The sequence below is a fragment of the Falco biarmicus genome, chromosome 5 (assembly GCF_023638135.1).
Source record: "Falco biarmicus isolate bFalBia1 chromosome 5, bFalBia1.pri, whole genome shotgun sequence".
In the NCBI taxonomy this organism is placed as follows: Eukaryota; Metazoa; Chordata; class Aves; order Falconiformes; family Falconidae; genus Falco; species Falco biarmicus.
This window is the reverse complement of record NC_079292.1, coordinates 63,277,781-63,290,612: the sequence shown is the minus strand read 5'-3', so window position 1 is coordinate 63,290,612 and position 12,832 is coordinate 63,277,781. Positions and strand designations below refer to the sequence as shown.

Below are 12,832 nucleotides of genomic sequence, written 5' to 3'. Positions count from 1 at the left end.
CAAGCGATCCCACAGAAGTGCCTCGGGACACCTCCCTGCCCCACCGCTGGCCTGCGGCTGGGGCTGGGGGCTGGCAGTACATGCCCAATCTCCCACTGTCTTCAGAGCAACTTCCTTTTTAAGCAAGGTCTAATGGGACAGAGGCCAGTTCAGCATGCAGAGAAGACAAAATTACAGTTTGGCCAAGGAAGGACAGCCTAGGTAATGCAGGAAGCTCTTATTAACACAGAAAGAAAACCTGATTTAGGTATGGGGATAAACTACATGAAGGATTTCAGAGCCTTGAAGAATAAACATCCAGGAGCTCAGGAAAAGATAACTACTTGAGGAAGAAGGATATAAGGCCCTTGTGTGTGATGAAGAAGCTCAGGGACTCCAGTAACTGCCTGTTCCCCTTCAAAGCTCTAAAAGAAAAGAAATCAGAGCAAGGGAAGTCATTAAGAGAAAGAAAACAATAAAAACCTCCACCTGTATCAGCAGAACTCCCTGGCTGCCATCAGTTTCTTCCCCAGGTTTCTCTTTTGTGCAGGATATGATTATTTATTGACATATTTATTTACCCAGCTCTCATGCTTAACACCATGGCTGCTGGGCTTCTTGCACTAGCAAGACTAGAGCATGACAGAAGAGGAGCAAAGCTGAAACTGGAGATCCAGTATGGTATGAGCCAAATGCCTTCTGCAGTGCAGCCTGAGGCATGCTACCACTGTGATGGGCTAGAAAGTGGGACTGAGCTCAAAAAACAGGCTCTAGGCAGAGCCACAGCCAGACTGGCTGCACACACTCCTCTTCAAGAAAGGGCAAGTAGGGATAGCTTCAGTGCGGTGTACGGTGGAAGGCAACCTTTGGTATAACTTTGGTCCAGATCACTCAGTGCTTTTGAGGCCCTGAACAGCATCCTGCAGAAACACGGGCACCTGAGCGAGCCTCACACCCTGTACGACTGCACTCACTATTCACTACCAGTAACTGCTGTGCAGCACTCCTAGGTACAGCATAATTGCTGAAACTAAACCTACAGAATCAAAAAAACACATTAGAAAGGATAGCTGGCTACAGACAACAGACTACCTAAAGAGGCTGTCGGGCCTCCTCGTCCATGTTCCTACACTTGTGAACTGACGTATCAACATGTGCTTCCAGCAACATGCAGCCACTTGCTCCACCTCTTCCATAACCACCTTTTTGGCAAGATTACAGTTGTTTTGCAGCCATCTCCTTTCAGCCCAGAACACTGGACTCTTTCCTTTTCCTACAGCAATGAAATTAGAGGATTCAGCCTAGACAAAGTGGGACAATGAGTTCAGAATCATCAACGTGCTGGTGATATCAGAGCCAAGCTGTCCACAGTCACACCTATAGGTTTTGACTAACGATGAAGAGGAAGTCTGGCCAAACTGAGTCACAGCGAAAGAAGAGTTTCTGGGAAAATAAGTTCTGTATGATTTTCTCACAAGAAGCAAATACACTGCTGTTTCTTCATGATCCAGAAAAAAAACAAATTAGTAACAACTTGTGGTCGTATCACAAGAGTTTTCAGTAGGTCTAGGAGAACACTGGGCATCTTAGCTTAGTCTAATAAAAGAATTACTAGGGAGATAAGTGACCTGGGGTGGGTCTATGGTTGTTACTAAAATTACTTTGAGAATCCCAGTAAAATCCCAGTAAATGATGGGGGGGGGGGGGGGGGGGCTCAGGGAGACTGCAAAAAAAAAAAGCCCAAAACCAGCTAGGGGAATTTAGTACCAAAAGACCTGTGAAATTTCATCAGATCTTATGAACTCAGAACTCACAGAGAGCTTTCCAAGATCCATATAGATGAAAAATAAGAAGAGACTGGAAACTAAATTCAGCAGAAGTACAGTTACTGGGGAAATAATTTAAGTGGGAAGTGGCAAGTTTACACCCTGTATAAATACCCAATTAATTCAATGTTTGCAGTACTCCTTTGTGGACATACTCCTTGGGTTTAGTTGTTTTTCATATCTGAAAATAGCCATGCTTCCCTCTTTAGTCCTTCCTGGGCTCATGGGAGACTGAAATGAGTCACCAGAGGACCAGCTGAGTCATACAGCCAAAGCCTGGAAAGTGATGCAAAATTGGTCATCACATCCACAACTAAATTGTGGATGACGGCAGCCCTCCTAGCAACCAACCGTGCATTAGGCAGAAAGGGTTGGAGACCACTACCACTACAATACATTACTTTAAGCCAGACAGAAGGCGGCCTTAAATGAAACTAGTACAATGCAAAACAAGCACTGATTGCTTGTTCTACATCTGACACAAACCCATTCCATTTAGTTTCCCCATACCAGTTGCATTAAGAAAAAGTGAGTTCTTTATCTCAGAAATGGCCATCCCCATCTTCCAGATCACAGCCTATTTCTAGCCGATTTTACAACTTCTACAAACCAAAGTCCTAATTTATTCAATTTCTTTAGAATATCATCAAATCTTAACAAAACCTGTTTTGATATGCAATCTCCCTCAGGACCAAATAACTACCACCTTTTAAGAACACAGGTCAATATTTAATTTTTAGGTCTATTATCTTCAGAACAAAAGGAAGTGGGGCAATTGCTATCAGACCTGTCCTGAGCAGTTGGGCACCCTGTGCACAGATGCAGTGCAAGCTCCCTTGCCCCACACATAACTTGGATAGCACACCACAACCTTGCATTTGGGCATTGAACAAACGATGCTCATCCTGACCAGCTGTCCAGCCCTCCCAGACCTGCTGTCGATCAGCACGCACCATCAGGCATGTCGCTGACACACCTGCATGGACTAAAAGTGCTGAGTGGGACCTCAGTCCTAGAAACGTTAGTCACAGGCATGAAAACAGATGTATTTATACCAGCACCTACAAAAGCAGTGACCCGCAACACAGAGCTCACCTTGATCTCTGTCCCCCTTTATAGAAATCTGGCAAAAACAGAAAACAAGACGTAGCTGAGTGATAAAACCACCAAGGGCTACAGAAAGCCCTAATACTAACTGTTATGGAAATATTCACAAAGGAGACAAGCAAAAGGGAGTGATGGAGCTCTACAGCAAAATGAACAGCCGGTAGGTCTTTAGCCTGTTCTCCCTGTGCTGTGACAGAAGAGCAACACTGACTTGCGAGGGCTGGGTTGCATTGAACAGCTGCTCAGGGAAACCTGTCTCCACACAGCTCACCATCACCCTGCGAACCACATGCCACAAGCTACCACCGATCCAAGCATGGGGGCCTCCAAAGCAGCGGGTGGTTTTGGGGACAGCATGTGTGGCAGATCAACAGTGCAGGTCCCTTTGTGGCTCACCCCAGAAATCTGCTGGCTTGAAGCTCCCGATCACACTCCTCTCACCCGCCCCAGGCAGCAGCGAATGGCACTGAGGGACTGCATGTGAGATGGCACCGAACAGGTTTTCACGAAACTGCTCTAGATTTCCCAACTAATGATGTCACTCCTGTTTTGTCTTGGTCCTTCCCTCCAGCTCATCCCTGCATTTCAGCAAGGCCATGATGCATCAGCCTTGCTGTGCCTCTGCTCCCAGCCCTCTGCACCTTCTCTCTTTTTTCCTTTGCCAAAAAAAATATAAATAATAATAATAATAAAAAAAAGAGCTGAGAGGTTCAGATGGGCATCAGTGAATGAAGAACACAACAAGCCACGGTAACATTGGAGCCTTAGGGAAGACTGATGTCAAACAGAAGAAGGTGTAACCGGACATTTAGTTTTTTAAAGGCTTGGTGGTAGAGACTCCAAGTTGTTCAAATGAAATGATAACTTACTCCATGCTCCGCAGAGGCAGAAAATAAATATGAAACTGGATCCTGGCAGCACCACTAGATCCCAAAATTGACCCTCCTGCTTTCTGCTCTGCCTGCTCCAAGGAACATGCTATTCCTGGAGGAGTTTTAAAAAATAAAGCCCAAGGAAATGTTCTCATGTCCTCTCCATTTCCCAAAGCCAATGCAAGCAGCTCGCTTGAGTGGCCCTCCCATGCACAGCACCCTTAGGTCCTGGAACTTGCTAACAACCCAGCACGGGCACCATGGGCTGCCCTGGTACTAACCACGAGCAGTGCAGCAACTGCAGTGTGCAGCTCAGCACACGCGAGCTACAATAAACTTGTCAGACTGTGCAAGACATGAATCATATGGATTGCCACAACAGCAACACAGTGTGTGCAGCCCTGCTAAAACAAACGAACAAACAAACAAACAAACAAAAAATCCTAAGACATCCCAAAACACAGATGTAAGTAAATGGCTACTCTCCTGAGGCTGCCAGTACGGTTATGCTACAGAGCTTGCCTGAAAAATATATAGCCTCTTGACTTGAGCCACCAGAAATGCTTCAGCATGGCTGTAGCAGGGAGCCAGGGGAAAGCAGGAGTAACGCTCAGCCTCTTCTCCCTGGGAACCTGGACCCTGACCAAGCAGATGCCTGGATTGCCCAGGATGCTGGAAATGAGAGAAAACACTTGCAGCAAAGGCTGCTCATCGGTCACCGAAGGAACTGCCTGCAGAGGTTGCTCAGGTTTTTTTTTTAAAACACACCTCTAAGCGCACTTGGCCAGCTGGAAGTGCTGCTCCTCTCACACTGGAAGTTATGCTGGAGAAACAGCAATGCCTTTTCCTGCTCAAGGTCCTCCTGGAGTCCTTGGTGCAGCCATGAGACTGAAGCATGGAACTCTGGGGGTTCCATGCTGCCTTTACCCTTTGTGACAGCCTTCAGAGTTGATGACTAACTATTCCATCCATGCTTGCAGGCCAGCAGGACATACAGTTTCAACATTGAAACTGTCACTAATAACTAGACTTTGGATATACATGTATTTTTCACTTCTACCACTGCAATACAGTCAATGGGGATATTGACCATTTTACCATTCTGTTTCCCCCCCCTGCTCTTTAATGATCTCACTGTGTCACCTCTTAAGCCACCGTCCTTCACTCAGAGACATGCCTCACCTTCTAACCAGCAACTGCAAGCCTGTGACCCAAGAGATGAATCAGGCAGACAAAAGCAAAAGGGAAGGCATAAGGCCAGTTTGTTTGCTTTTCCTGGAGGATTCAGGCCAGAGACTTCAGCTTTTCCAGGTCAAGACAGTGTCTGCATTAGAAAATATTCTATAAATTCTTTATTTAAACTGTTCCCCTAGGGCAGCTGGCTAGACCCTCATGCTACAGGCACGTGGGTCTGTGTCTGAGTTTAAGCACATGAATTGTCTTAACTGACTTTAGCAGGACAACTCACGCATTGAAAGCTAACCACATGTGTAAGTGTTAGCAGGATCAGGGCATTAGTCATCTTCCCTTGTTTTCTGCAAGGGGGGTTGTGTAGGAAAAAAGCCCAAAAAGCCCCCTCAAAACCTGTGGATAAGGTTCATGTATCCAAGTCACACTTGAATCTAAATTAAACCACTTTCTCCCTGTCTCCCACTCTCCCATTTTTAAAAGTAAGTAATTTTCTGCTGGTTAAGGTCTACTGTTAACTGATTTCAAGAGAAATCCTGCAGAAGGTAGTCTCCAGCACCCATGCCCACCCCAGAAGCTACACACTCTCAGAAGACCTACGTGGCCATTCTGCAGGTTCTGTTCTCCTGGGTTCTCTTCTGGGGGGTTTCTTCCCTTTTTTCTTCATGACTAGTAACAGGCATAGACAAACATGCTCTCTGCTCATGGCAGAGTAGGTCTGCCGCTGCTGTACGTTGTCCACCTGGAGTGAAAATTCCGCCTGGTGACACTACATTCTGACTGAAGCCAACGGTGATGTCACAGACTGAGTATTGTGACTTCAGCTGGAAAAGGAGCAGTGGGAGCAGATGAACTCTGAAAACAAAGATATTGTTTTGGTGTAAACATCCTTCACAGAAAAGATGGGGAAAAAAAAAAAGAAAAAAAGAAGTATAGATAAATACAGGATAAACAGAGTTTTCTCTAGTCAGATCTCTCTAAGTCCCAACTAGGTACTGAAAGGTTTGTCATTTTGTTTCTGTTCTGTTAAGAAATGAGGCCCTTACTAGCTTTTGAAATAAACATTTTCTATCCTTCTTTTAATTTTGTTTTTAATACCTTCATGTCTCATCATTGTCCTAGAATAAGCAAACACCACTGCTGCATAAAGAAACAGGTCTCAGGAAATAATGTACAGTATGTTTCCAAACGCTTCATAAATCCACAGGCAGCTTGCAAATACTGCCTGCATTCCTGTGTGAGTGTGGTTGTTTTTCATATAAGTCACGTATTAATGCAATTTGGAAAAAAAACTTAACCCCATTCAATCACATCCCCTTCAACCTTTACACTGAAACCCAGAGGTTATAATTACACCTAAGAGCAGGAATAAATTAAAACAAGCGCTGGTGGTGCCTTGTACTTTTTTTTGGAAAGAAAGCTGATCCTGTCTACCCTGCCTTATGCGCTCTGTCTATACACAGAAATGGGCTGGCTGGCTGGCAGGCAAAGGGGGAGAGAGTAGGTTTTCATGAGGTCAGAAGTGAAAATAAGGTCACTTTCAGAGGTCAGAAATGGAGCAACGCATCCCATGTCCTAACATATACCAGAACTTCAGAAGGGGACATTAGCTTCACTACCTTCCCTTCTGCCACGCAGGATATCTTCAAGCTGTGGCACACCAGGAGGTCTGCAGAGGGGAGTGGGAGGGAGGACGCAGGCACTTGATGGGTTAGACACTTTCCACCGCTTAGTAAGGGTTATTTAAAGAGTAGCACACTGTGACAAAGTCAACACCCAGCAGTGTGGATGTCAACCACCGGAGGTCGGGGCAACAGACTGATGCATTGCAGTGGACTCCCCGTCAGGCCATGTCTGAGTCCTTCCCTTGTGTGGCTTGATGTCATCTTTCAGAGGAGATGAGCCTCTCCCACAGGAATAGCCCCCTTCCTCCAGACCCCTGCTACAGAGCAGCTCCGTTTCCCTCGCTAGGGTTATGGGAGATGGGACACCAGTGGTGATCCCCACTAAGCAGTTGTTACAACCTGGAGGTGACCAAAGACACCCACACCAGTGGCTGCCCCTGTGTGTGTGCAGGCATACACTGCATGAAATGAGACCAAGGGACTAATGTTCCCTTACTCTTCCCTCACAGGGCCCTGGGCTGAAGCAAGACCACCTGCTCTACCTCAGCTGCTTCTCCAGGGTTTCAACAAGGCTCAGAGATCTCAGCTTGGAGTTACACACACCGAAAGCTACCAGTTAAAAGACATGCCTCCTTTTGGAGAAGTCAATAGCAAGGAATGTGAAAGGCTTTTGCTATTAAAAGAAACAAAAAAGAGAAAGAAAAAGAGAAACTATCTCTGCTTTCTAAAACACAATTGCCTAATGCCTGAACAACTGTAATAACTAGCCAGTGGTGGCAGGTCAATGTCTGTCTTGACAAACCTTTCTGGAAACTCGCTTGCAGAAGAAGGGGAAATATTGGGAGGACTTCGTTTATCAGTTTCTCAGGAGACACCACAAATAATAAGCAGTTCCCTCCCCAAAGTACCCTAATGGGATCCTAGCTTCACAAAAAATGATGCTTGAATATTTTTCCTGAAATATAAACTTGCCATGCACAGTCAAAATTAAAAAAAAAAAAGGGAATTTTTAAGAGAAACTCCACGGGGAAAAGCAACTGTGAAATAGCCAAACATCAATTATGAAAACCACAAGAAGAGGCTCTTGTGCATGGGCTTTAGGGTTTAGGGATTTGAAGAAAATGTGCATCCTGGTTTGACTCATAATGTAGGCAGAGAATGAGCAACTTTCCTCAACTTGTACAGCTCAGTGAGTATGTTCCTCTGCTGAACTGTAACTCTTTAAAGTCAGCGTATCTACACAACTTTCCTGCATCTCATAGCTCCTGGCTCATGGCAATCTTTGTTCTCCACTCCCATCTCCTCTGCAGCTTTGGAGTGACTGGCTTACTCCCATCCTAAGTGCAGAAGAGTGAGCTGATACTACCATGACATGGGCAGACTTCCACTGAAGTGTGCATCCCACCCATCCAGTAGCTTGCTCATTGGTGGCATGATCATTTCTACATCAAACCTTCAACCAGAGGTTCCTCCTCACTTGCTACTGCCCACATATAATTCTGAACTAGCAACGGGCTATGGGCAGTGCTACTTCATTCTACCTGAGGAAACATACATGGGTAGAAAAGCAAAATATAAAAAATTGAATAAAAGCAGATGGATTTGGGGGTGATTCTGCCTGTGAGTCAGAGCTGGACCATTTTCCCAAGCTTAAAGATGATGGTCTCATGCATGTACCACAGGATTTCCACAGGACAGGACCTCAGAGAGGGAGCAACCAGAATTGTGAATACCCAGGGTAAAACCAGGAAATGCATTCCCACAAGACCCCCAGCAAAAAGCAATGGGATGATCCTGTCCTTCTTTAAAATAAGTTGCAAGTCTGTTGGTTTGTGGCATTGCTGTTTAATGGTACGCAGCATTATTATAGAACAGCATAAACCTAACAGTTGTCATAAGGGAAAAAAAGACATCTTGGTCTGTCTGCTTTTTTCCTCCATCCCTGATTTCTCTCTACCTCCAGGGTTACACATGCTCCTATATGCAATGCCTGGATGCAAGGCTTCACCAAGCACTTTCCTCTCCGATGACCAATGACACCAGGCGTTTCCCTATCTCTTCTTCCAGGAGCAATGGCTGTTTATCATTCCTCATGCCCACTCTGCATGATGGACAACTACACAGAAAACAGTGAAAGCAAGAGTATTTAAAGTTGAACACCAAGAATGCAAGGCTTAGGAAACCTCAGCTTTAAGACTGCCTGGGCAACCTTCCTTCAGCCCTGTTTCTTGCCTGTGTATTGTGGCAGAGCTGTTAATCGCATAATCACAGGCTATTTTTCTACAGGACCTTGGCCTCACCCAGTACAGCAGGATACACAGTGCTCAGCTAGTGAGCAACTAGTCACTATTTCATCTTCTCCACGCTGTTCGAGGTGTGTCCCCAAGCCTTGTTTACTAGCTACCTGCCACATTCTGCTCTGCAGATGGAATTAGTAATTTACTCATGGACTTTCCTACAGTACATATCATTGAAGTAACTGAATGTTTCACAAACATAAAGGAATGTATTTTCACAATCCCCTCATAAAGTAAGACATGCATTACCCATATGTCATGGGCAGGGAACTGAGGCACAGAAAGATTAACACGAAAAGCTTCCACTAATTTTAAATGCCTAATTGAAACTCTTAGGTCCAAATCCTTCAGAGATTTGTTTTGTCTGCTGAGGATGTGGTGACAACCATTTTTTTTAAAGGCTTAAAACTTGGCCAAGTTTGGTCTGATGTTCTGGGAGAGAGCAGAAGTGGTGCCCCTGACATATATACCATGAAAATATTACTGGGTTGTTAAGGTGGGGGCTTGCTTTGTCATTTCTCTGTACATCTGTTATACTTGACACGCATCAAAAAATTCAACAGAGGTATACAAGAGCTGTTTTCTAAATATACATTCTAAGGCAGGTAGCTAGGATGGGAAATTTTTGCCCAGAGTGTTTAGATTTGGTAAAGCTGTGAACATCCAAAAAGCGGGTCTTAAAACGGGGAAGCTGTTAGATGGCCTCAACAGCAGGTTATTGCCATGACATACACTTTTCTTTCTCTTGAATGGTATTATCCAGCTGTTGAAGAAACCACACAAGCCTGATGTTACACTAACAGAATCAAGCCAAACTTCAATGCAAACTGTAACTAAAGCTTTTTTCATATCCTGGTTCTGTTCAGATAAACAAGATTAATCTATTTTTAATCTTAATGAACAACAAAGTCTTGTTACTCAATTCCAAAGAGCAACTTTTGCTTAGAGCATAAGCCCCACCTTTCCTCCTGTTCTCTCAGAAAGAAAAAGCAAGTGTCGTGTCAGGTACTGTAGGCAGCACGGGTCATAGGCTGGATATAGGACAGGGATATGGATGCTACTCAGAGGCAGTGAATCTTGCATTGGTATAAACTGATCCACTGATCCTTCCCCTAATTATTTACAGGGAGATTCACAACATCCTGAAAAAAGGCCCACATGAAAATTTCAGGCAGTGATTTATCTGTGTTAACACCAGGAAAGAAAGACAGGCAAAAAGACAGGGATGGGGGGGTGGGGGTGGGGGGGTGGGGGAGCAGAATAAATCACCCAATCGCTGCTGCCAGTCTTTTTCAGAGCATTAAAGTATTTTTAGAGACAGTTTTGTAGAAGCCTAAAATCCAAGCTTACTATCCACCAGGTGTGCACAGGACATGGCGGGGGGGGGGGGGGGGGGGGGGGGAACAGAGTGAGACAATGTGGGAGGTGACAGGAGAAGTGGTTCCTCCATCACGTTGTGAACAGGCAAGGACAATCCTGGGATAACTCCTGATGAGTCCTCTCTGCCACCCAAGCTGTATTCCTGGCAAATGATGTTATAAACTGTCCCTCCCCTAGACAAATACCACATGCCCACAAAGATGAACACAGACCCAGTTTCTCTGTCCTGCACTGAAAACTCTCACCATATATCCCTGCTTTTCAGCTAGCAATGTCTCCTGACTACACTAACGTTTACTAATTTAGTATTTTTAATTACAGAGGGATTTACAGCACTGCACTACAGTGCTGTCTTTTATTATACTCACTGTTTCTGCTGGATCTGGGTACACTCTACATACAAAGTTGCACATTAGACAAATTACACTGCACATTAAGTAAATCTCTCTCTAGAAACAGGATTAGATTAAGAGGCATCTTCCTTATTCCTAGTGTATAAATTAATATATCCAAAATCAATATGAAGTAAGAGCTCCAAATCAATTTATTAAAAAAACCCCAAAAAATAGTTTAAACATTCTCCACAATGAATCAAATTTATGTAGGAGATGCATTCTTTTTCTCCTATTTTGCTTAATAAATAAAACAGCTGGTCTGAGGAATCAGGTCAATCAGTGTCTGGAAAAAGCCCCATTAAAGCTGCTATATAACCTAGTTTCTCAAGCTGCATAAGGCATCCTAATATTGGAGATGCAGAAGTCCATGCAGAGACAGCCTGGATGGCTCAGCTTCTGGCTCTTCAGAGTTATGGAGGATATTTATCACAAAAGATAGCAGTGAGGTATCTTGAAAACATCTAAGGAGCTAGGCTCTGAAGGAGCACAACAAAGACAACATGATGCATCCAGACCTATACTCTAAATATAGCTAGTGATCTTGGGAACCTAAGTTGAGGTCATCCAACATGAGGAGATGGTAAAGGACCACATTTTCACATATGCTCAGATTCACTCGAAGCTAGCCTAGCCCTGCTGCCACAGTGGATGACAGCACCTCTTCTCATGGCACTCCATGGCTGCATGGTCCCATCCCTCCCATGCCACGTGGGAGGGTGAATCCAGCAAAGCCCAAAGCTGTGGGCGTGCTGCACAGGCGCAGAGCCTATTCCAGTGCAGGTGGAAGCCCCCCAGCATCAGCCTCCCTCCTGCACTGCAGACGGCTGTTGCTGCAATGCCCAGACCCTGGTCACCTTGGAAAACGTAGACCTTCTTTTCTCCTACAGATTCGAAAATGCTTTGCAAAGGATATCACAACCCACATACCACAGAGACAAAGATGGAGCCAGAAGAAAGTGACTTGCTCAAGCTTAAAGGGCAAGGCAGCAGCTGAACTGGAAAATGAAACCTGCTGATCTACAACCCTAGGTTTTAGCTTCTTAAATAAGGATTCTCTTTCCTCATTAAAAAACTAAAAATGGGAAGGGGGGGGGGGGGGAATATTCTGTAGATACAATGAACTTGGTCCTCAGAGGGCTAATGACCTGATATACTTTTTTCTTTCCCTTCTCACCTCCCTTTCCCGTGATAAAAGTTACTGTAACTTCAAGGACTATCCTTCTTTACTGGTCTACTTTAACCGAGTGTGTCAGCTAAACATCCTTTTCCCCACCACCTGAAATCATAGACCATCCTTCCCAGAGAGAAGATTACCTTCTCGCTTTCAGTCTCTCTAGATGTCCTCACAACACCCTGGATTGAGACCGCTCCGCTTTCTGAATCGTGCTGAGGGACACCAAAGTCCTATCTGCTGGTTTCAGCCTGCAGTACGTGGCAGCCTGAAAGGGTACCCTGGAGGTAAAACCTGGTTGTTCTCTATTAATTTTTCATTTCAAGAATGGCTCCAGGGAAAGGAGGGAGATATAGGTCAGAGACTTTGGGGGCTGATTAGTAACTCCGTATATCTTTCTTTTTTTTTCTTCTCTTTTTTTTTCCCCTTCCAAATTCAGAAACAGAGGGTTTTCCCTCTGTATTTCTCATTTAATCCTTGAACATCATCCGCATTAGTCAGCAAACTCCTGCTATTTCTTCCACAATCCCCTGACACTTACAGAGTGACTAACCCTTCTCTCCACACACTTTGGCTGCAACAGTTGTTATCTGGTTTTTTTCCCCAAGAAAAGTGGGTCTCCACACTGCACATGTGCAGTACTCCCCTGTGGTCACTGCCGCAAATACTCCTGCTGCCACACAGCTGCAAACACTATGATTTTGTAGGCACAGAGCTGAAGAGTCAGGAGGTGATGGCAGGGCCTGCGTTCAGGTCACTTACTAACTCACAATCACAGTAGCAGCGCTCCTCAAACTGGGGTTCCACCACCCCATTTATGCCCCAAGCACAGGCATGCGGAGAACTCAATGGAGGAAGCTTGAAGCAACCGGGCTTCTCTTCACGGCCCTTGGGGTGCCTGGTGCCTGACACGGTGTGCAGAAGGTCTCAGCTGGGCTTTTCAGGCATGAATGCAGGGTAAGTAGAAAACACAGCTCCTCATGACTCAAGGC

The 12,832-nt window shown here is 45.1% G+C and overlaps 1 protein-coding gene across 4 annotated transcripts in view; it reads right to left on the bottom strand.

The window, feature by feature from the left end:
• Positions 1-12,832, bottom strand: part of HIPK2 (homeodomain interacting protein kinase 2) — a 145,044-nt gene that overhangs the window by 109,902 nt on the left and 22,310 nt on the right. For 2 of the 4 annotated variants that reach the window (XM_056338886.1, XM_056338884.1), the window contains exon 2: positions 5,573-5,827. The exons of the other annotated variants lie outside the window; for them this stretch is intronic. In XM_056338886.1, the coding sequence (XP_056194861.1) occupies positions 5,573-5,678 (106 nt within the window). In that variant the 5' untranslated portion in view covers positions 5,679-5,827. The remainder of the gene's footprint in view (positions 1-5,572; positions 5,828-12,832) is intronic. 4 annotated transcript variants of the gene reach the window in all.